The 26,426-nt window shown below is 34.5% G+C and overlaps 1 protein-coding gene across 6 annotated transcripts in view; it reads right to left on the bottom strand.

Moving 5' to 3' along the window:
- Positions 1–26,426, bottom strand: part of Nek7 (NIMA related kinase 7) — a 127,444-nt gene that overhangs the window by 58,173 nt on the left and 42,845 nt on the right. For all 6 annotated transcript variants that reach the window (XR_005730341.2, XM_005330385.5, XM_078022537.1 and 3 more), the window contains one exon: positions 12,127–12,211. Coding sequence is in view for 5 of the 6 variants with exons in the window: in XM_005330385.5 (XP_005330442.1) it covers positions 12,127–12,183 (57 nt within the window). In the remaining variant the exon portion in view is untranslated. The remainder of the gene's footprint in view (positions 1–12,126; positions 12,212–26,426) is intronic.

The raw sequence follows: 26,426 nt of genomic DNA, 5'->3' as shown, positions 1-26,426 counted from the left end.
GCGAACTACCCAAACCTGTTTGTATTTCTGTAAAATAGAGGTTAGTCTACCTGGAAGAATTGTGTCTGAGGGAGATAATGAATAAAAAGCACCCTGGACAGACACAATGCACCTAGCAAGTGTTCATTAACTTTTAAGACTTTCCCTTCCCCAAGAGTGTCAGTAATGACTACTCTCCACCACCTCATTCTCACAACAGGACTATTGTGATTGCATTTTCTTTTTTATGCACTCTAGTTCCCAAAACTAAAGTTATTCTTTCATCTCTATTGTGTTTTGCTCTTTCCTCCTTCTCTGGGCTACAACTGGAATCTGTGTTGCTGGACTTCATATGTACCAATGACAACAGGAGTTCCCTGTATCATCCAATCTGGGGTCTGTTGTCCAACTGTGACACCCATTCATCTTGTGAATTATCTTCCCAATTCACAAGTGGAAACAGCCTCATCCCTTGGTTTTAAGGCTATTTGGGTGACAGTCGCAACATATCTAACTGGAGTCATTCTATTCAAAGGCCTTTTAGTAATTATTAGGGAGAGCACTTAATACCATGAAACCATGTTTGGTGGCAATTAGGCTACTGATGGAGGCATGTTTAAGATAATGTTAAAAATCAAACTATAGAGCACAATAGTTTAGGGCTGACAAATCAATGAGTCTGAAACTACAGTTCTTCATGACAAAACCTCGGAGGGCATGGTTAATTCAGCACACAATATCTTCTAAAATTACTAAGATCTATCCCATGCAAGTATTTTCAGACACTCATTTTTGGAGGAAGTCTCAAAATATAATTTGAAATAGTCATAAGAAAACAAGTAAGCTTACTTACATAGGTTTGTTTTTTCAAAGAGAAAGCTTGGACCAGGTGAAACACCTTCCTCTGATGGAGGAACAATGACCCAGAGCTACCACGGCATGTGTTTTTTTGTTTGTTTGTTTTTTAAGAGCTTTATGATTATACATAGTAGTTGGGTTCATACTGACAAACTCATACATACATGGAAACAAAATCCATCTTATTAATGAGTGTTCACTGTTTTTTTCTTTCTCAGCTTCTAAACCTTTGAATATTTTCCCACCTCTTTCAGGAAAACAAAATCAAAAATCAAAAATAAAGCTTTAACCTTTCTTCAGCCTTTGGCCATGGTCCCTCTCTATCCTACTTTCTGTAACACTTCACACTTTCATTTCCACATGGAGACTCCCCATAGAGAAAATTATGTCCTGATAATTGATAATAATTCCTAAAGGTATTATTTAATACATTAGCCAGTATTACTTACAATATTTAACACCATTAATAAGGTTCATTATCACAAACTCATATCCTCCTGGTGATTTTCACTTTATTTTTTATTTAAATTAACAAATTAGTATATATTTCACATAAGTTGTATTGTATTGGTATATTATGGATTATACATGTTAGTGGGATTCACTGTGATGTATTTGTACAAACACGTAACTATTTGATCAATTTCATTACCCAATATCTCCTTTCTTAATCCTCATCCTCTACTTTCCCTTATTTTTTCAAAATCATACATGCATGGAAGTCATGTACACATCATACATATGCACACATATATATTCTCCCACCCCCCAACTTCCACATATGAGATAGAACATATATCCCTTGACTTCCTGAGTCTGGCTTATTCCACTCAACATAGTCTCCAGTTCCATCTATTTTTCTCCAAATAATATAACTTCATTCTTATGGCCAAATAAAACAAGTACACATTTTCATTATCCATTCATCTCTTGCTAAATATCTCAGCTGCTTCTATAACTTGGCCACTGTAAATCATGCTGCTATATAGCTTTGTAACTATTTATAAACACACAATTCCTCATTTCATGGAGTGTGAGTAAAGCTAATCTTGGAAGCAGTTTTTTTTTATGATAAGTTTCAGCTCTTAAGAATCTGGATCCATACATATACTAATAGGCCATATTATAAATGTGTTCTGATATCTCAAAATATTCAAATTCAATTAAGAAAGTAAACACTTGAGTGAATGAAGCTTTATATATACCTTAAATTTCTAAGTTCCTATTAATGACTATCTTGTGATCTGAATGAATTCTAAATCACATAACATCAGACCTAGCTAACAACAGTAATTGGGATTAACTTCTACATGTCTGTTTGCTGTGCTTCCTTTATAATACTACTTTTCATTTTAGAACAAAAACCCATTCTGTGTGCCACTGGCTCAATTCTCACAGGTACACACCCCTTGAACAAGTAATAATTTCCTAGGATGAAAATTAATTTCTTTAATTTCCTGTAAAATTTGAAGGCCAGGACACTTACTGAGCAATAAGATAATTCAGGAAAACATTATGATAATTCTCTCTAGGGAAATTAGAAAAGTCACAGCATGGACCCAAGAGACTCCCCATAGAGAAAATTATGTCCTGATAATTCCTAGAGGTATTGTTATCAATTATTTAATATACAAGCCAGTATTAATTACAGTATTTAACACCATTAATAAGGTTTTCATTATCAAACTCATCTCTTGCCGATTTTCTCTTTGTTTACTTAAAGAAAATATATACTAATTTGTTAATTTATTAAATTTCTCCATGATGTAAAAGCAACAAAACTTCGAAATGCCCTTCAATATTTAACATACATGCTCAAACTGTTTCTTTTTATCTTTACATAGGAATTACTCATCTCCAAACTATTCAAGCCAAAATATCCTGACAATATCTAACAAAGCTATATTATCTTCTACAGACCTTACTGAAAACCAAAAAAGACAAAACCCAGTATGCCTAATTATTTGCACTTCTTCCCATTTTAAAATTTATCTCCCTATTTCAAAAGGGAACTATTTCTAGAAACACCTAAATGTAAGATGGCAACATTGTTCAAACTGCTATTAATCACTGTAACTAGCTTTTTATCAAATAAAGGAAGAAATTCACTGCAGCTTAGGAAAATGAGTGACCAAATAAAATGAAATACATAGTTAAACATTTTAAGACCTTGGCATGTGTAGCATTTAATCATCATTAATTTTATTACCCAGCATTATTAGTTACTACATTCCAATGATGTCACCAAACTAACACTCTCTCCTAGTTTATCATAAGATAATGACACTCCCATCTCCCTCACTTCCCATGAAAACCACCAGCTACATGTAATAAAGTTAAATATGGGAGAAAAGACCTTTTACTGAGATACTGATAAAGACAGTTTTGAAAATTTATTCATTTATCCCACAAATATTAATAAAGGGTTTAACAATAAACATCCATTATTTATTCTGCACTTTTAAGTACTATGCAGAGAAACTACATTGATGTGTTAGAAAATAAGTAGATGATTATTTTAGACTGGCTGACATTTACAAAGATTAAAAGACAAAAACCAAATTCCACTGTTATGTCTAATAAAAAAAATAAAATTACCAATAAAAAAAGAAACAGGAGACCTGATTAAATTAAAATTTTGTAGACATAACAAATTTTGAGTACAAGTTTGTCCCATTCTATATCTGGAATATAACTGTACTTAACAAGTGTTGCAGGGTATAATGGCACAGCCTATATAATTCTGGATACTTTGGGGGCAGAGATGAATCTCAAGTTTGAGGCCAGCCTGGGCACCTTAGTGAGATCTGTCTCAAAATAAAAAGATCTGGGTACATGGCTTAGTAGCAAAATGCTCCTGGGTCCAGTTACCAGTAGTGCGGAAAAAAAAAAAAATGTCTTAGTTTTTAAAATATTTTCAATTTTTTTTAAATTAAATTATTCATTGTTTATATACCTGGACTTATCTGTAATACAAAAAGAAAACAAGGTGGAAAAAATGTCTTAAGGAAGGTATGAACTTGATGTTTATGGAAAGCAAAAAAAACTGCAGCTGGAGGGTGGTGAGCAAGGAAGACAGTAGTAAGGCAAGAAGTTAAGAGGTAATTTCTGACAGAACCACACGGAGCTTTCACAGCAACAGCAAAAGTTTGGTTTTGAAGCAAGGAAATTCTGTTCTGTGTTCTGAGACATCCCTTACAAAGGCAACTCATGGTACTATGTGGAGAAAGAACTGGGAGGGAGGACGCACAGAGTAAGATGAAGCTGGGAAACTGAACACAAGGTAACAGATCTGGCCTGAGGAGTTACAGCAAGATGCCAAGGACAGACAGAAGGAATCAAGGTTATGATCTTGAGGTCAAGAGACCCGAGTCAAGACATTCAGTATTAAGACTAAACGACAGAGAGAAATCAAGAATGATTCAGATTTCTGGCCTGAGCATCTGGAAGGATGAACAGACAGTGATACCATTTAGTGAAATAAACAAGGCTATGGAAGCAGTTTAGGCAGACTGTAGGTAAAAATGTAAGAAAGCAAATAATGTGATATGGAAAAAGCAATAGGTGGAGAAATCTGTGCACTACGATAATTATTGACAACCTTTTGTCATCATCACTATCGTTAATAACATCTAACATGTTGATTTCATGCCAAGCAAAATACAGGAATAAAGCTCCATATCAACTGTAAAAAGTAACAACTATTATTCTTTGTATTTGTTGATGAGAAAATTGAGACATTAGTTGTGCAATAACTTGCCCTCTGTCACATAAACAAGAAGTGGGGAACCTATACTGGACCCCACACAAACTTCAGTGCTTATGCTCTAAACCACTGCACTAGATAGAATCCTGTTTGCTTCCGGTTCCTCTGCATATTCTTCACCAAAATGCTGATGCTCCACAGGGTATCACCCTCAGCTTGCTTTCTCATTGTGTTCACTCACACTGGGAATATTTTTATTTTCATTGCTCCCCCGTTTAATGGTTTTGAAGATTAGTGTAACATTTAACTAGTTCCAGGTATTCACCTCATCCCCAAAGGGATACCCTAACACAGCTCCACTAGAGACTCCTATTCCCTTGTACTACCCTATACTTAATGTGACTGAATTATCAAAATTCCTAAATTTGGAAAGTATTTGCTTAATGAATAGTAAGAAAGCTATGTGAAACATGGCAATAGTTGTGTGACAAGATCATAGCATTCACATGCTAAAAATATAAAGGAAAATAAAATGTATAGGTATCCTAAATGTAAAAACAGCAACACTGACTTCAAATAAACCAATGCATGAATTCAGTTTTGTTCTTCAGCTCACATGAGAGATTAGGGTCTTATCCAGAAAGGTTCCACCACTGCAGATGTGCCTGAAACTCTGTATTTGAAGTTATAATGACAGCTATCTTGTGAGTCACATGAAAATTATTGGTCTCCGTTAATAACATATCATTTTGGTCACAAAGAGAATACCAAGATTATTTACTTTATTCACCAATATATAGTTCTAAAGGACTTTGGATTATTCTCAAATATCAAATTCACCCTCAAACACAGAAGGTTTCATCATTGCGATTATTAAGACTATATTTCAAGCTTTTAACTCAGTTCCAAATAAAGTTGGAAAGCTAGTTTGATTAATGTCAGCTTCATCTTTGGACACAATCACTCTGAAAGAACTGTTCAAAGTAGAACTCCAAGACAACAGACAAGAAAATCCTTACTGTCTTCTCATTCTTTTCAAAAATCACCTAAATTTCTCAAGGTTCTTCCTTTAATATGAGGCCTCTCACTCTTACACATGTAAATGCGATCAATCCAAATTAAGATACTTTAAATATTTTGAAATCATTTCTCATGTGATAGCCTTTTTAGTACTCTCATTGCCATACTTTTTCCTAAAATAATGCTAAAGAAACTGAAAGTCACATAATACAATACAATATAGTTTAACAATATTTAGTTGAAGAGGCAGAAATTAACTTTTAATTAGAGCTTAATTATCTACTCAACAAGCACATGGAAACCATTATCTATCATTTACTGATATAATAAGCACACTAGTGTAAGGAACCACCCATAATCATTTTCCCCCCACAGGAACCTTTATTTTTTTTTAATCTTTCAAATTATGCATTTCCTTTACTATGATATTTCCCCTAGAGTCTCTTTCATAAAGCCACTTTTGTAAGAAATATACATTCTAATGAGCCATTAGTGACTATATTTCTTTGAATACCACCTGAGACCATCACCTTACCACCCTAGATTTAGAGATAAAAGAAAGCATGCTATAATCAAGATATGGCTGAATCTGAGCCCCAAGTAGGAAAGAGCAAGATGACTACATGATGCAGATCTTCTAAGTTACATTCTTAAAATGTAGAATTCATTTTAGGATAAGAAGCCAGAAGGAATCGGGCAAAAACTATAAGAAGATGTATATTTAAGCAAAGTAACTCAGTGCATTATAGAGAATGGACCAGAAATGGTAAATGGAGATGAGGAAATCAGTTACAACACTGCAACAATAATCCAGGCATCAAGTGACAATAATCTGGGTCCAATCAATATAGAGAGAATTAGCAGATTCAATATCTATTAGAGGGTATAAATCAAGAGAATATGGAAATTACCTAAACACGAAGGATCAGATCCCTTATCTCTAGGTTAGGCAACTAGATGGATGGTTGTAATAATCACAAACCAAAGTGCAGTCTTGGGCAGAATAGAATAAATTTTACTTTGAAGACAAATTTTGAGGATATATAAGAAATAGGTAATAAGATTGGCAGAAAGCAATTGAGGAGCTTTATAAGAGCTAAAGAGTTTCTGGCTGGCAATAAGACAGCTGGGTCGAATCCAAACACCACCAGTTACTAGCTCTGCCACCATGGACAAGTTATTCCATACTTGAGGCTCAGTCTCCTCATTTGTAAGATGTAAAAAATAATGCCTTACAAGTTGCCTGTTAGAATTAGATGAGACAGTGAATTTGAAGTGTCAAGCACAGGGAAGGTGCTGTGCAAGTCCTCCGTAGTCAGTAGGTACTGGTAGTAGCAGCAGTTTTACTACCTAGGATGAAGACATTAGGACTGAGCATAGTGATCAAGTTTTCAATTAATGTGAGGGACAATCAGGTCAGAAGATAATAGTAATAAGTGTTCTTTAATTGGACAGCACAAGCCCCAAAGTTGCAGTTCCCCATCCTTGTAGTAGTGGCCTGGAAGAGGCATTGTGGATGGAGAAGCTTGCTGTTGCTAACTCCCAACCCAGGGGCATATAGGTATTAAAGAATAACTAACCTCCACTTGAGAGGCTTACAGGGGAAACGGTGTTATAGGGGGATAGAGGTGGGTTCTAGTTAAATCAAGGTGGTGGGGAAGTTCAACCTGAAAGGCCTTAAGGATGGGGTGGGTTGTTACACATGTAATGAAAGAAATCTTAAAATATTTACATATTTTAATATTTAAAAGGTGATCTTTGAAGACAAAAGGATGGCATGATTTGAAACCAAGGTATTTATTCAACATGTATTTACTGAAGGGCTACTATGTATACCATTCTGGGATTCAGGGATAGATCTTATACTCTAAAAAAGATAATGGGTACAATAAAAGTGATAAGCATTTTTTTTCCCATTGTGTGGAGAAAGAAATTGCACAGGGAAGGCATTCTAGGTGGGAAGGATGATTTGATTTTCACTTGGTGAAAAAAATCGAAGGATGATTCAATTTTCACCAAGTGAAAAAAGAAGGTGATGTTTAAATATATACTTGAAGAAGATGAGTGAGCAAGCTGATGGGATAATGCCAGAAGGCTTTAAACAAAACACAGTTTGACTGAAATTTTATAAGGGTCATTGACTACCGTGGTGGAAACGATGGACAGGGAAGGAAGGGCACAAGGGTAGAAGCAAAGAGACCAATTAGGAAGCTACTGAAATACAGCAGATAAAAATTAAAGTAACCTTCAACTAGGTGATAGCAACAGAGGAGGTAATCAACAGACTCGGGTATCCGCTAAACTCAATGCGAGATGAGAGAAACAGGAAGAAGTCAGGGATAGCTCCAGAGTTTTGGCCTCAGGAACAGAACAGGAAGGAATGACTTGCCACTAACTCGGAGAAGACAAGGGGTAACACAGTTTGGGGGAAAATATTTAGAGTTCAATTTTATACACATTAGGGTTAAGGTAGGCAAGTCTGATGTCAAGTAGGCAACTGGGTATTGAGCTTGAAAGAGACCAAGGTCTAGGTCAAGCTGACTTTGAGAGTCTCCAGAACAATCATGAGACTGGAAGAGATCAGCAAGTAAGGAACACAGAGTCCAAGAACAAGTCTTGGAGCACACCACTGTTAAGAGGCTCTACAGAATGAGGAAAAATCAGCAAAGGAGGGCCAAAATGTCAAGAAAACAAGATCCCCAGAAGCCAGATAAAGAAATGTTTCATGAAGAGTACAATTCATCTGATAGTAAGATGAAGACTGAAAATGCCCTGTGCCCAGTAGAAGGTGGTAATCTCAGTCGAGAACAGAGATGGGATCTGGGGCCTCTAGGAGGGTTGGCCTTTGAGAGCCATGTGCTTAGATCATCTGATAGCAACAAAGTGAGACTACATGAGTAAAGATACTGGAAGGAGGATGTGGAAGTTCTTTTCTGATAGCTTCAGTGCTTTCAGCGAAATAGAAATATGGTATCAGCTGACAGTGAAGTTGGCAAGAACATTTTGAGACTTTAAAAAGATTTGAGAGAGGAGCATGGGGAGTGATAGGACTAAGGACATGATTGCTAAGAAGCATCACACCTCAGTTAAGATTCATGGCCATCAATTTAAACTACAATTTTCTTTCCTCAAAATAGCTACTGGTCATTCTCTTGCACCTACATCAATGAAGATTGAACTGTTATAAGAATTTACCTATATTTTTATAAAGACTTTCAAATACAGAAGCTCTATGAAATGATTTATGGCAAAGTACCTTTGTAAAATCGGTTTATTAAAAGTTAAATAATCCTTATTGCCCAAAGAGTAATCTGGAAGATAAACTTGAGAGGAAGGTAACAGAGATCATATGCAAAAATCTTATCTATTGGATAGAGTCCATGGGGTCTATCTTCTTTCTGGCCCCCAATAAACTTTGATGACTACCCTGAACATGCTTTGAGATACACCTTATCTCCTGTCTTTATGCTCACTTCACAGATATGCAAAATCATAAATCAAAGATGTTTTGCACTGCCATGAAACTTAAAGAATGGTGAGTCTACCTTACCTTAGTCGGAAAAATAAGATTCTAATACTTTATAAACTGTAAAAACAAAATACCTTTCCTCCCCCACCCACCTGCAGATCTGTGTTGTCTTCCCTCTTTCATGGGCAAAATGTTTATTATCAAGTTTACCAATATAAAATAAAAATCCATAACCTAAGCCCCTAATTATTATTACAGTCTTCCAAGAATTCATAGAATTGCACTCTGGTAATAATTGTTTTATATTTAACTTCATCATAAAGTGAAAGCACCATATAGCCTGCTTCATGCAATAAGCACAAATCAAAATACTCACTGTTTAACTTGTAATGTGTTTTACCTTTTACTGTAAGACAATGGAAATTTAAATGTTTTGTTATTTCTCCATCAGTGTCTAAATTAAAAAAAAAAAAAAAGTAAAAATAACCGAAATCTATTGTTCCACAATAGCATAAAGGGAAAGAAAATATTGAGGACAAGAATCTTGTCAAAATATCCTTTTGGTACCTTCTTCATTAGAAGTATTCAAGGGAGGAAGAAAGCTAGGGAGGATGGCCAATAGGAAAACAATTTCCCCTAAGTTCAAGAGAATGAAAGTAATCCAAAAACCAAATAAGGACACATGAATTTCACATTCTGTAACTTAAAGAGGAATTCATACCATACTGAAAATGAGACCACATATTATACGTCATGGGGTTAGATTATTCATCTTGAAACAAGAAAAAGAAAGGATATGCTGAGAATATACATCACTCATCATTATAACAGGGAGTTGCTACTTGACACTTAGAAAGCCGACTTTCTTAGTTTTCTGTTTGTGTCCAGACTTACATTAGCATTACAAAAGTGAAAGAAGTCACTGGGCTAACCATATGTTGCCACATCACCCCCATTACTCAGGCCAATGGTGTGGAACAAAACAAAAGGAGGTTGTCAACTTGGAGCAGAGGCTGTCCTTTCCCAGTCTTGTAAAATAATGCCACTGAGAGCAGAAACATTTTTCAAAGACTTAATAAGCAATAACGCCCATAAGCCCCTGTCAGGTAATCTTTCTTTCTTTCACTGTCTCACACCATCAGTCTGAAGGCAGAGCGGGGTGGGGTGGGAGGGGGTGAGGGTGTTCTCCCTTCCCCCACTTAACACAAGGCAGCTAGAGCCTGGGATGACACTTGCCTGTGTCCAACAGGGAAAGAGGTCCCCCCCACACAGGAGCAGCAGCAGGAGGTAGAAACGAAAGGAACAGTGTGAAAAGAAATGCAGAACCATGTCTATAATTTTGAAATTTATACCATGGGGCAGCCTAGTCTCATAAGAAAACAATTACTTTCATTTTTGCCTCCTACTGCCACTTCGACCTTTCCTGGTTGGCAAGTCAGTAGGAGGCAAAAATGAAAGTGCCTTTTTTTTTCTTTCTTTGAAACAGGACTGTTCAAAACTGTGGCTTTCAAAATCAACATGAACTACCTAATTTTTTAGAGGTGTTCTTTTATTGTCTTCACTAGAAACAATGTAGTACAATAGTGTGCATATGTGTATAAGACTGGCACTAAGATAATGTCTGTATCTACTGGATAAAGGTTATGATAAACTTAATAAAATTTATGACCATTAACCAAAATACAGGTAGTCAATTTAAGAAAAACAGTCTTCTTAAAATATTGGACTTAACTTTAAGGTAAAAAGTCTCAATTCAAGTCAGGGAATTCAGTTTGATATAACAAAGAAAAGGAACTTAAAAGTGCAATGAAGTAAAGGTGTAGTTTAAAAATGTTAATTTTAAGGACTTCTTGGTTAGTTTCAATTATGTATTCTTATTGAGCCCTTGGTACATGTGAGAAATGTAGGTACCACAGGGCAGACAGTCTTTTCCCTCACGAATTTTTTAACCTAATACAAGAAGTAAGGAAAATGCTCATTAGGAAAAAAAAAAATTACAAAAAGGTGTCAAAAGTACCAGGAAAGAGATGCAAAGAATAACCAAGTATCCAAGGGAAGAAAGCACATTCAGATCAAGATAAAGCCTCATGGCAGAAGTGGCATTTTAGATGGTCCTTGAAAGATGCACAGGATTTCAAAAACTGGAGGAAAGTGCAAAATGAGAAACATCACAGAAGCAGAAAAGGTAGCTAGCTTTTTTGTAGGCAGTGTTTTCTGAAGTGTACTTCTGGGAGAAGTCAATAGATACATTAAAAGAAATGGACTCCATAGATCAGACTGGAAACCACTACACCCTATATCACTCTTCAAAATTCCCAATGCATATGTGTACAGGAAGGTTTCGAACAGGTACTGCCATAAGCAGCTGTTTACCCCCAACCTCCCAACCTATTTGACTACAGATCTCATTTAAAACAACATCTTATCAATTCCCCAAACACCTTCAGATATACCATCTGAGCAAAACCAGGACAAGGCCAGGAGAGTATATCTGAGACCTACTACAGAATGCCTTTAACACCAAGCTGAAAAACAGTCTTTATGAAAGACAACAAAAATGATGTGCTAGCCCCACACAGGGATGTTAATTTTAAACGTATTGTTACATACAGAGCTTTATGACAGGCATTAAAAACAAATGGTAAATTTCAATAGTGTACATACATTTGTTACTGAAATATTCTTTCCATTTTACAAAGAACAAGGAACTACTTAAAAAGAAAAATAAATTATTACTATTGACAGAGAAAAACAATAATAGAATTTGTGGGCAAGGTAGATCAGCCACCAAAGCAGAATGAGCTTAAGAATAGCAGGCACTTCAGAGAATCTCACTTTTTCCCCTCTCCCCTCCCCAGGTCTACTAGCCACACTTAAGGCCTATACATCATTCAAATAAAGCTGCCCTTAGGTTTCCATATGTACATGGGAACCAAGTATGACAATACATTTTAAAGCAAATAATTCTTACAAAAATTTAGAAATTTATAATTAGCATTTTGGGCTACTTCCTAAAGTAAATGTACCATCTTATTCTTCACACACATTTAATACAGACAGGTATGCATACGCCCACTTAAATTGAAAAAATTACCTGTGGTTGAAACTGAGGAACAGGTGGCCCTTGCATTCCTTGTGATTGCTCATCCATTTTCTGAAGCAATAGGAATTTCAGAACTCTGGGGGAAAAAAAGTGTAAAGTTGAAACTTAGATAATGTAAGCTTTACCAATTTATATCAATCATATGCCTGACACAAGCATTCAAATGACAGATTCACGTGATACTTCAAAAATTAAGAGACCTTGTGATCTTATTTCTGCCATTTGCCAAATCCAAGCTGCTTAGCTCAAATATCTAGTCTCAACCACATCTGCTTCCCCAAAGTAGTATTTACAAAATGTTGTCTTCTGCAGTCCACCTTATAGATCTATGACACTTCCTTTTACCCTACACATTATTACAATATAATAATATAATAATATAATAATATAATAAGCTTCTTATAATCATGCTAATATCTGATATCCCTAATAAGACAATTTATATTCTAAAAACATTAAGTTTAAACTTACTAGGCCAACTTTATATGACTTTTATGTATACTTTTATGTATACCTTGTTTATAATAATAAAACATTCACCCATTAATTCATTAAACCTATGCTAAAGACTATTATATGTCAAGTACCTCCTCAAAACAATCAGAAACCTACCAGATGAGGTGGCACATGCCTGTAATCCCAACTACAAAGGAGCCTGAGGCAGGAGGATAGGGAGTTCAAAGTCAACCTCAGCAACCACAAGGCACTAAGGAACTTCAGCAAGACCCTGTCTCTAAATAAAATAGGACTGGGAATGTGGCTTGCATCCTCAAGTTCAATCCCTGGTACCAAAAAGAAAAAATTTTCACTTTCAATATACTGATTTTTCACATCTTTTTCCACATTATTTCCTGTTTTATATTTTTAATACTGCTACAATATTGTGAATTGTTCTCAATTTTCTAATTACTGTTAGTAACCAATTTCTGTATATTAACCTTTTGTTTTTCCACTGTCTTAGTTCAAGTAGCTTATTCAATTGATTCTTGCCTTACTGCAATGGCAAGAACCATTAGTACAATGCATAGGAGAGTAGACATCTTTTTGTCCCTCATCTTGGGGGAAAAGTATTCAGTCTTCTACCATTAAGTATAATTTTGGCTTCCATTTTTCATCGATGCCCTGATTCATCAGGTTGACAATTCCCTTCTATTCTCCAAAAGACTAGATTTTTGTCAAATGGTTGTTTCTGCTGAGAGGCATATGATTTTCTACCTTAGTTTGTTAAAATTTTTAATTATATTGATTGGTTTTTGAATGTTAAATCAGTATTCGTTTTTTGAAATTATTTCATGCTGAGGGCCATTACCAAGTAGGAATGACGCATCGAAATTTCCTTGCCAAGCGTACCCAATGCTGCTTAGATGGGACATTGCATGCATGCTTTAATAAGGTGACCTTGCTCAAGGACCAAGGCGGATCTGGGTTTAGAGCTGATCAGGTTTGAGGAAGTAACCGGCTCCTTGAGTTTAAGGCGTTGCCAGTTTAAGATAATGGGTTTTAGGGAAGTTAGAGGTTGATGATTATTGCTGGGATTAGGGTGTTCCTGCTGCTTGTTCCCGTTGAGTTCTCGTGAGATTAAAATGGGATTTGGAGATAGCCTCGTGGAGTAGGTGAATTGTGCGGGCAGACGGCAGAACACGTTTGCCCCTGGACCTGTGTGGAGGCGGTGTGAGAGCGGGAATAAAGAATTGCTGTTTGAACCTACAAAGCTGTGTGGTGGCTCGTGATTCTGGTGCCAAGCCGAGACATTGGCCTTTGGCAATTTCATTCACAGGAAAATGTATAGAACTTGAAACCACTGTGTTTAGCAAAATAAGCAAACTCCGATGATTAAGGGTCATATGTTTTCTTCTGCTAGAGGGCACCAGAGAGGAAAAAAGAAAAGGTGGGGGGGTGATCATATGAAAAGCAAAGGGTAATCAACAGAATAGGGGAAAGGGACAAGGAAATGGGAGAAAGAAAGGGAAGGGTAAGTGGTGTGGAAGGATACAGGGCAAATTATATTGTTATACTTTGTAAATATACTAATATGCAACAATAAAAACTATAGAGGAAAAAACATTCGTTTTGGGGATGAACTGTTTGGGTATGACAAAGGTTTCTTGGTCCAAGACTTCAGGGAAATAAATAATACCTGTTATATGAATCTCTTAGAGACAGTAAATATACTAAAGAATTCAAGCAGACCTGTAAATTTTTTTTATATATATTTTTAGTTGTTGATATAAGTAAATAAAATAGAGGTCTACATGGTGCTGAGAATCAAACCCAGTTTCTCACACAGGTGACGAAAGCGCTCTACCGCTGAGCCATAGCCCCAGCCCTGCAATTTTTAGTAACATTTAACTAATGAATTACATTGTGCAACATGTAATTATTCTACAACTTGATACCAGGAACACAAAAATTCTGTGCTATATCTGTGTGGTTTTAGCATACCTACTAATATTTGACAATGGCTACACAGAAATCATGAAAAGCTAAAGAAAAAGAAATATAGAACACAAAGAAACCTAAAGTGATATAATTAACTATTCACGTAACAGAAATAATTTCAATAACATCCTGGACAGAAGGTCAAAGAGCTTCTGCTTAGAAAAATAAAAATCTGCATGAAATTCTCATGTTGAATATAAACTAATGAATAAAACGTAACAATCTCTGTAATACTTAAAATAGTTCCATGTACATTGTATTCTTAATGCTATTTAATCCTAAATAAATGAAGTAAAAATACATTTTAATATGTAAAATACTTTAAATATCTATTACCTCCTAGGTTATAAATTTTGTTTCAGGGACCTATGTCTATAGGTATATTTCCAATGACTTGCATATATAGTTGGCTAAATGGATATTTGTTTCATGAATGCATACAGGCCTTTCAGAAAAATAAAACAATTCTTGCTACAAAGTATGAAGTCAATGACAAAAAAACACCATCATCAAGTTCAACGAAGTTCAAATTCACCAAATCTTCAATAAAAAAAAAAAAAAAAAGGCCGCCTTGAGAAGGTGCTGCCTGCCCTAAGTTTTAAATAATGAACAGGAAAAGTTAACGATCCATGGATAACCTATGGATGACAGGATTCTAGAAAGAGCACAAAGAACTCTAAAGCATAGCACAATGTCGTAAGTAATTTCAAATTACAGTTCGTGACTGGTGAAGAATTAGCAGTAAAAATATTGCAGTAAAAACAAACAGGTGTCAGTTCATGAAAAAAAAATATGTTTATCCAGTTGATACCAGGGAACTAATGCTAGGTTTTAAAAAACTGAGAAAGTTGACTTTATGAAAGATAATAGTGAGAGGATAGAGGACGCAACTGAGAGCAAGGAAAGGTAACAAGCCACAGCAACAGTTCTTTCTAATGGGCAGTGAGGACCATCACACCAAGGTTCTGATTCATTCTCCACAGCTTTCAACACAACCGAGTAGCCCACTTGCTGAAATGTACTATGATCCACATCCCCCTGGCTTTTGCCATGTATTACACCTACTCCAAGTTCCCTTTTCTGTCTGAAGCTCATACATGTTTCAGTGTTCTAAGACTTTAATCTTTTTCCCCCCACTCTATACCCTCTCCTCAAACCATCCAGTGTCAGGGCTTTTCCAGACTATCGATATTTAATTACTCTGAAACACACATCTTTACCATAAGTATCTGTACTAAGATCTCAGTTACAAATGCCTCAATTCAACTGCCCATCTGGCATTTCTACCTGAATACAGGATTCAATCTATCACGTCCCTTCAAAACCCAATTCTTTTTTCTCTTTACATGTTATACTCAGCTGGTCCAGACACACCATTCTCAAAACTCCTGGGATACTGCACTTCTTTAACCTGAGGATACTAAAACTCTTTGGCTAATATGGATTATATAGCTCTATATTCCTTATGTTAGAAATTAATAAATTAGTATATCTTTAAAGTTTTACAAATAAACCCATTATAATATTTATACATAGCATCTTATGAAAACGAGCTATATTTTTCAAAGCATTCAAAAAAATTAGAAAAGAAGCATTTGCAAGGTTCTTCTATTTCTATCCTCACAGAGGCAGCTTCTGCATCGAATTTGCTACATACTTGGGTTGAAGTTTGTAAAAAGTCTGGCTTTGTACGAATGTATAGTTGGAAAACAGGAAAGTATTTTAATAGCCACTCATGTCATTGTGGATACTCTGACACTACAGCAAACGTGGCAGACGTTAGATCACTAAAGGGTAACTGCAATGTGGACTTCTGCATCATATCAATGAAATTTCTTACTCTTAAAGCTCAATAGTCTACATCGTCCATTGAGTAGATCTTTTACTCATGATTTATGGCTTCAGTCATCCAGAAATATTTAGTTTACGAAGTTATTAAGCTCTTTTAAATTTTGGCCATTTCTTTACATCATATTAGAACTCACATCCATTACCACTAACCTTATCAAAAAGGTCTTTAAGTACCTAGATGATATCACAGTCACAGTAAAGAACACAAGTTTTCCAAAATTGTAATTTTCAATGTAGAAGTTCAGATCTCATCACTGGTACAAATCATTTCAGTGGTTCTTCTTTAAAACAGTTTTTAAAAAATGGTGTCCACAAAAAACACAAGTTACTCAGCATGCTTTTCAAATACCTTACAAATGCTTTTTCCTTGACGTGACCAATTTGCTGCCATACTACTTTAAACATGCTTCCCATTTTATGACATTTATATATTGTTAAAAGACTCCAAGGTTGATGTTTGATAATATTCCTTTATCACATCATCTGGGACTTTTGGGCGGCAGGGGATGTTGAAGATCCAACACAGGGCCTCATGCGTACCAGGCAAGTGCTCTACGCTGAGCTACACTCCCCAGCCTCCTTCAAAGGTGTTTTTAAAAGATGCTTGTAGAATAAAAATCCAAGTTTAAAACAGGTGAAGCATAATAGTTTGGGGGCTGGGGTTGTGGCTCAATGGTAGAGCACTCAACCTCGCAAATGCGAGGTGCTGGGCTCGATCCTCACCACCACATAAAAATAAGTATTGTATCAAGTACAACTAAAAAAATATATTAAAAAAATAGTTTGGTGTCACCACACTGATTCAAGCTAACACCAATGGCTTTGCAAATGATGTCTTAGTATTATTATAAACATCACTTTTATCCTGAAGAACACATGAAGTGAACTCAAGGACCTTATCCCCAGTAGTCTCTGCACTATACTTCCAGGAAAACTGTTCTAGTCCAAAAATCTAAAAATTTATCCTTTAGTCTTCCTTCCCCTAACTCCCTGCACCCCAAATCCCATTTCTAAGTGTCATTTGTCCTCTACAGCTTGATTTGTGTTTCCCCATTGTCACTAATATTACCTTAAGATCAATTATCACTGTGTCTCCACTTGGAACCACTATAATAGCCTACTAACTGGGCTATCATTCTCCACAGTCATGTTTTAACAAATCAAGTCATGACACTTCCGTTGCTTTTATTTCAATAAAATCCAAACTCCTTGCCAAATACTGCAGTGCCCTGTAAGTAATCTATTGTGTGCTTTTTCCATACTAGCTCAGTCTCTCTGGCAACTACCCTCTATAGGCACTTGATTCCCTTCTGTTCTTGCAACCTGCTCAATGCTTTCTGACATCAGAGCCTATAAATATAAAATATAAAACATAAAGGGGATGAGGGAGAGGGTACTATCAGTTTTTGTTTCTATGCCACAACTAACAATTTGTAATTGTCTTTTGTTTGTTTCTGAGGTATCTCCTACAAGTAACGAAAGGCCAAAAACTCTTGTCATCTTGTTGCCTACAGTGATCCACACCAAGTACCTGGCACAGAATGTTAATGTTAAGTACTTAATGTTAAGTACTTAACATTTAATGTTAAGTACTTAACATTTGTTGAATGAAAAGTGAATTGAAGGCTGAGGATGTGTCTCAAGTGGTAGCATGCTCCCCTGGCATGTGTGCGGCCCGGGTTCAATTCTGAGTACCACATACAAAGATGTTGTGTCCACTGAAAAAATAAGTAAATAAAAATCCTCTCTCCAAAAAAAAAAAAAAAAAGAAAAGAAAAGAGAATTGAATAGAAATTAGGAATATAACAGATTTTAAAGTTGCTTGTGGTTAGGCTTTGGGACTTGGGACAGATTAGGTACAGTTGGTGATAGGAAAACTAAAAATCACTCTAAAATTTTAGCTTGGGGAAAATAGCACTTGGTGGTATCATAATCCAAAGCAGGAAACAGAAGGAAAATAAAAACAGAATGGGTGTAAGGAAGGACGAAGTGTAAGACAGAAACAACACAGAAATGCTTAACTGTGAATTATAGTCCGTACATAAGTTTTATAACAATTTGCCAAGTAGAATTGTTGAAGAAGTAGAGTCTTATATATTGTTATATTCTTGAAATATTACTTGTTTTTTTATTAGCAAAAAGTGTATGTGATTGAAAACACATAAGTACATTATAATCCCTCTAAATATTTCAAATACTAAAACATTTTACATATAACAATAAACTCAGTACATATTAGAGTAAACCAACCTTCCCCCCTTTTTTGTGGACAGCCACATAGCTAACAAAATAAGAGTACAAAATTAAGAATGTGAACTGGATAGACACAAAAACTACCTCAATAACAAAACCATTTAGTTTTAAAAACTCAGGTCTGCAAATGAGCTAATTTTTCATTAACCATTCATAAGACCGTGATAGGGAAATTATTAAGCAAAACATATCAAATAGTCCTCAGTGACACTATATTAGGTAACCATCTAAATCTGAACACTGAAATAATACCTTTCCTAATTTCCATATTAGTTTAGCAAATTCTAAAGACGGCATTGTTTAATTTTCTAATTATCTCAGGTTACGTACATTTTTAGAGAAAATACTTTCAGTGGAACAAGTACTACCAATGTATTCACTTTCGCCAAAATATCAAAATGAGTTTTACTTTACATGTATAGACATCAGTGAATTTCATCTTTAAAAATATACTAGAAATTGATCTGAAATAAAGCAGTATGTCTCAAAGCACTAACCTGATTCTTGACCGACTACAAAGTAACTGGTAACTATAATTTTAGTTACAGGATTAAAAAAAAATGAAGGTTTGGAAAGGTGTAAGAAAATTTAAGTGCATTTTACTCATTGTAATGATTTTCATTTAAAAAACCTACATTATAACTAGGCTTTATAAAGAAAAATGTTAATTTTATTAAAGATGTTTAGCTAATAACAATGTTTCCTTCATTTACAACAAAAAAAATCATTTGACAAAGAGGGATACAAAGACTAGTCAATCTCATAGTTGTGAAGATGAAATTTCTAACTGAATTTGAAGCTTAAATTCAATTTCAGCAACAAAGAACACCCATATATTCTTTTCATTAAATAGGATTACAACATTTTTTTCAAATATTGTATTGATAATTTCATTGTATTTTTCATTTTTGATGCAATATGAAATCTTAGATATGAAACTGCTTATCTGAAGGGAGTTCAAAAAGTCTGTTTTTTATTTTTCAGAATTAAGATTGAAGTACACTAATCCAAGCATGTTTAACAGTTTTCCTCTCTTGAAATGATTTCTCTTAAACATTCAAAGTTATTCATGAAATGATCGGTATTCAAGATAAATATTACATTTAAATACTTTCTGAGAACATTACAAGATATTTCATGACCAAGGCAACTAAAACTTATAAGAAAACAGGAAAACCGTACTAAAATAGCAACACTACCCCCACCAAAATACAGTTATTCACGTAACTATTATGTGTGCATGTGGTGGGGGGGAAATCAGTGACATCTTTAGGTATACAGATGAATGACACCTATAGAAAGGAAGAACATAATGGAAATTTTAGAGTAACTGATACTTGGCAGATTCCGAAATCTCAAATGCAGAACTAAATATTGTTCTTGGCCCCAAGTCACCATTCAGCAGGAATATTCCTGACCTCACCCTCCCGTCTCCATTTAAGTGAGTCATCCAGTATTTCCCATAATGAAGATGAAGCTTTGGAAAGATGAAAGAAAAATTAAGTGCATTTTACTCAGGAGAATGACGTATCTATATCAGAAAACACAAAGAATAATGAGGACTTAGATTCAATAGTTCATTCTTGCATTTCTGCATTTTAAAAAGCAATTTTATTTTATTTATTTTGTGTGTGATGCTGAGGATTAAATCCAGAGCCTTGTGAATACGAGGAAAGCACTCCACCAACTAAGCTATATCCCCAACTTAGATTCAATAGTTCATTCTTGCATTTCTGCATTTTAAAAAGCAATTTTATTTTATTTATTTTGTGTGTGATGCTGAGGATTAAATCCAGAGCCTTGTGAATACGAGGAAAGCACTCCACCAACTAAGCTATATCCCCAACCCCTTAATGGGTTTTTTTTTTTAAACTACTAGAACATTGTCTCAAATGAGGATTATGAATGTTTCTAGAGCATCCCAACCTCAAAATTTATCGTTAGAAACATTAACCTAGTGCCAATCTCACTTTATAAAGGCATTCTCCACCTAAAGCAATTGAGACAATTTAAAGAAATGGGTGGTTCCAGTTCTGAAGCTGGGAAAGGCTAAGCTCAGCCTGAAATATTTTGTTGTGTCAGAAAACAATTCCAAACTCAAAGAACAATGGGGCCATGTTAGGATACAAAAGCCAGTTTGAATGGATTCCCACTGGCCACCTTTTGGACGATATGTAAGTATCAGATTATAACCCACTGAAAATTTAACAACTCATCAGTCCATAAAATACATAAATTAATAGAAAGCAGACAGGCTTTTTTTCCCACAAAAAAATGCTATCCAATTAACAAAGAATGGTGCAATTTTAAGATTATCCTCTGCTATTCATCACAGGAAAAATTCAGGCAAGAATCATCAATGGATATAAAATTAGTGAAGCAAATCATTCATAGTGTCTAAAAACATTTCCTCCACAAAAAAAATTCCAAAGGGGAAACAAGTGATTTCATAGTAAAGAACCTGAAGATAGAATCTTTGCCAAATAATCAAAGTTAACATCACCAGTTATGGGACAGAGACATCAGAAAACTCTGCATGTGATGTTATTGGAAGAAAATATCATTTCAATGATATTTCTGCCAAAATGCCAATTTTGAATCTTTAAAATTTCTCAACCTGCAAGTAAAAACTTCATATTCATTGTATGCACTATGATACTCTATGTACACATTGTGGGAGAGCTAACTTGAACTGACATACAATGTTTCACATTTGGTTTTGTGTATTCAGAACACTCAAAAGCTATTCTTTTAGTTATTTTCAAGAACACAATACATTGCCATTAAGTATAGTGGCCATACTGTACTATAGAGCACTTGAACTGATTCTTCCTATCTAACTGAAATTCTGTAATCTCTGACCAACATCTCCCCAACCCGCCAACCATCTGGCAACCACCATTGTACTCTACTTCTCTAAATTCAACATTTTAAAAATTCTATACATGAATCAGATTATGCAACAGTATTTATCTTTCTGTGCCTAATTTATTTCACTTAATGTATTCCAGTCCATCTAGGCTGTCACAAATGACAAAACTTCCTTCTTTGAAAGTATACCACTGTGTATGTACCATATTTTCTTTATACATTTATCTGTTCACAGAACTCCATTCAATTGTATCCAACACTGTGAATGAAGTTGTAATAAACATAGGAGGGCAGATAGCACTTGGAAACATATCCATCAGTAGGAATGCTAGATCCTATAGTAATTCCAGCTTTAATTCTTTTAAAGAACCTCTATACTTTTTCCCCCATAATGACTGCACTAATTTATATTCCCTTCATCAGTGAACAAGAATGCTCTTCCCTCCACATCCTCAGCACTTGTTATCCTTTGTAATAGTCATTCCAACTATTCTGAGGTGGTATTTCACAGTGGTTTCAATTTGTATTTCTGTGATGGCTACTGACATTGAGCAGTTTTTGCATACACTTGTTGGCATAAACCCCAAATTAAACAATGAGTAAATTCAGCTAAGACTAATTTAAGGACATCTATAAAATAACTGGCCTATCTTCTTCAAAACTGTCACTGTCTTAACAGGCAAAAAAAAAATACTGTGTTCCAGGCTAGAAGGAGTCAAAAGAAAACAACTAAATGCAAGGGAAAATCCAAGATTTTCTCTTGGTATAAAGGTTATTCTGGTTAATTTGAATGAATGTTAAAATTTGATTAAGGTCTATACATTAGAAGTATAACAAAGTACCAGATTTTTAAAAATAAATTGCATTACATAAGAAAATACCCTTGGGGCTGGGGATGTGGCTCAAACGGTAGCGCACTCACCTGGCATGCGTGCGGCCCAGGTTCGATCCTCAGCACCACATACCAACAAAGATGTTGTGTCCGCCGAGAACTAAAAATTAAATATTAAAAATTCTCTTCTCTCTCCTCTCTCTCTCTTAAAAAAAAAAAAAAGAAAAGAAAATACCCTTGTTTTCTGAAAATACACCATGAGTTATTTAGGGATAAAAGGGAAATCATACTTACAACTGAATCTCAAATGCTCCATTTAAAAATTGTATTATTATACATTATGACAAAAATCAACATGAGGTAAATCCAAGATTTCATGGAATTTTGTTCTAATTTTTCTGTCATTCCAAAATTAGGTATTTTCAGACTTTAAAGATACAATATAAAAAGAATATTAATTTCTACATTAGAGTAATAAAAATGTGCATTTCTTTCAACTAGAATTATGACTACCAGAAAATAAGCTATATTTAAAATTCTTCAGTAAGTACTCTAATTCAATTACCTGTTATTTCTCATCCTTTCTACAATCTTATGCAAGAATTGTCTCCTAAAAATATTATACTAGTTTGATCACTATAAATCCATATAAATACTAATCACACTAAAATAATAAAAAATGAACATGTGTGTACACAATTCACAAACCAGAATGGCCAGTTAGGAACAGCCCAAATTAGAAAGATCTCAAAGTTTGTAATCAGTTTATTAACTGAAAGATGTGTATATGAGATTTCCATATTTCCTTTTTACTTTTATTTTTTGGTAGTTGTACATGGACAGAATGCTTTTTTTTTTTTTTTTTAATGTGGTGCCGAGGATCACCTACTAGTCAAGTGCTCTGCCCCTAAGCTACAGTCCCAGCCCCAATATTTCATTCTTTTGTAGCATTGTTCTTTATCTAATACACAGTTTGCTTTAACACTAGAGACTGGAATATGTTTATTGATATTCATTTAAAGACGTATTTCAAAGTATTCTTACCCAAGGAACAAGTTAAAAATGACAATCTAGGGATAAAATAATGAAATCATAGCACTGAAAGGGGGAGAGTATTCTTTATGAAGAAATTTATGGGGTCAGGAAAGTGTATTGTTCTAGTTTTGTTATAACACACAAAGAAACAATTGACTGTCAATAACAAATACAATATGTAAATCAATGGAAGTGTAACTGATGTGATTCTGCAATCTGTATACGGGTAAAAATGGGAGTTCATAACCCACTTGAATAAAAGTGTGAAATATGGAAAAAAATACAATTTATACAATGAAAAATCATAATAGGCCAAAGTTTTTAGTTTCTCCATTTTCTTATCTGTAAAAAAATAATTGCTTGTCTTTGTATATAAAAATATTAAATGTATGTCGTGCGGTGTTAATATGAATGAAAATATTCTTTTTCTCCAATTCGTCATGATTGTATTATTTTATGGATTTGAAACTCAGCACATTTTTAGGGTTATATATTTAGATAGAGTATTTCTTTAAAACTCAAAAATTATGAAACATGTTATTAAGCTTGATGGAAATGTCAAAGCCCTTAAAGTGAATATATTAAGCAAAAAGTATTTTTAATTAAACATTTCTGTTTCTACAGGGATGAAAATTCTAAAATGGCAGTAAGCATTTTATTGGCTCAAGAGAAATGATATACAGAATTTAAATAAGAAAACAACCCACTGGGGAACCAAGGAGTTTTAACAGTGGGGGAAAAAAAAAATCACGATTCAGAGTCTATCCGAGTGATGTTTTTAAACTCATTTAATACTTACATGTGTGTAAAATCTTTCCAACAAGAATTTTTTATGTACTTTTACTCAGTACTCTTAGTTCCACAATTCTATCCCAAGGAAGCAATTCAGCAAATGAATTTTGTATTACATACAAGAATGTATATTACAAAAACATTTGTCATAAAGAAAAACTTGAAACAAAGTAAAGGTCTAACACTGACAACCGCTACAAAAAATACATGAAATGGAATACTACAGTGTCAAAAACTTCTATTAAATCTTAATGATATGTTAAAATGTTCCCTACATCATGTTAAGTGAAAACTCAAAGACTCAGACAAATTTCCATTTTACGTGCACTCCAAGGATACTTATCCCTATCAAAATCACAGCCTATTAGTTAATTGGGCAGTTTAAGCTAACTACCTTGTCAACCTGTAAGTCAAATAGGTTGGGAAATGTTCTCCTTTATACAGTGCATACCCCACAGTGCTCGTCACAGGACTAAAGGTACAATAAATATTTACATAATTGTTTTAGTACAAACATATTAGATATATCCTAATAAATATATGTTCTTTACATTAGAAAAATATGAAATTATCTTAACACTGTTTTGAAATGAATATGGACATGAGAAAGGATATAGCCAATATTTCCTTTAAAATGTCAAAATAAGCTTTCAAATCAAACCTCTTCCTGAAGACAATTATGCTTGAATGGAGTTAATGAAATAGCCTAGAATTAAATGTCCAGGAACAAAGGAATAAAAGAAACTAAGAGAAGTGAGCCCAGCACCTAAGCATGTTAGTTTGTTTTTCTGTCATGTTGATAGCAGAGGTGCAGCTGAGGTGCTGAGAGATGGTTCAGCATTTTGAGGAGGGAACAGAGAAAGTATTGTCAAGCCTTAACAAAAAGCTATAGTGAACATCCCAGGGTCTGAGTTGGGAGTTTGAAATTCTTAATCCTAATACAGACTTCCCAGCATAAATTAATATTATATTCCATTTCCTTTTTAATCAGATACTTTCTATAAGTTTGACAAGCACAGTTAACCACCAACATACTAAAAATATGGAACACAGTTCCATAAGACCATACAATTCCCCTGTGTCCTTTTCAGAACTGAACCATTCCCCAATTGCTGGCAACTGCTGATGTGTATTCTGTCTACCAATAGTTTTCTTTTATAGGATGACATAAATGAAGCCTTCTCAGTATGATTCCTTTGCTTAGAATGGTGCATTTGACATTAGTCTATCTTGTTACATATAGTTTGCTCATTCTTATTGCTGAGTCATATACCACTGAATGGACATACCATCATTTATTGTCTCCAATTTAAGGGCATCTGCCTTGTTTTCCAATTTGGGGAGAATCATGAATAAAAAATGTTTACATACAAGTTCACATATTTTCACTTGAATAAATACGTAGGAGTGAGACTGCTACGAATTACCAGATGTATTAAAGATGAATGTAAAATAGAAGACCTTTATTTGATGTAAGAAGTAAAGCAGATATTGAAAGTACTTCCAATGTCCTGCATCATCACACAACTTTCTTGTGGTCTCACTTTCCCCTGGTTATTTGCTACCTTAATAAGGTACCTAATCTTGTGTAATGATCTTATTTGTCTACTAGATTTAAATTTTATCAATTCATCAAGTGAGGAAGAAGAAAATTAAGTATAGACTTTCTAATAAAAAAGTTGATAAATGAGAAATATCCTTTCAATTTTATGGAAAAGTAGACAATATCTGTCCTCGACTATGCAATGAATAGAATGGGTTTAAAATGAAATGACTAATAGCACCATGAAAGCATAGAAGTACTATATTTTCATTGGAAAATTAAGTTCATTATGCAAATAGTTGCTTATGTATTACTTTTATTCTTGTGATTATTATTAACTATCAATAACAAAATATCAAAGAAAGTAGAACAAACAGTAAGCTTAAATATATGCTTTTTGATAAAGTATAATTTATGTAGAATTTCTTTCAAGGCATTAAAATAAGGAGACATTCATAGCATTTGGCAAATATTTTTTTTGAACTAAATCTTTAGAACTGTTGCTATACTTCAGACATGTTCTCTAAAACATTTGATCATTTCCCGTTAGGGTAACATGCTGAGAAAGATGGATTCTACATCAGTATGTAGATAAGTGTCTATGGGCCCACAATTTCAAAGTTGTTTCAGATTGAATCATCATTGAAAAGTAACATAATTAAACTTGCAATAATC

This window comes from Ictidomys tridecemlineatus, chromosome 10, assembly GCF_052094955.1.
Source record: "Ictidomys tridecemlineatus isolate mIctTri1 chromosome 10, mIctTri1.hap1, whole genome shotgun sequence".
NCBI classification, from domain to species: domain Eukaryota; kingdom Metazoa; phylum Chordata; class Mammalia; order Rodentia; family Sciuridae; genus Ictidomys; species Ictidomys tridecemlineatus.
Note: the sequence above shows the minus strand (reverse complement) of the source record. Positions and strands in the feature narration are given on the sequence as shown.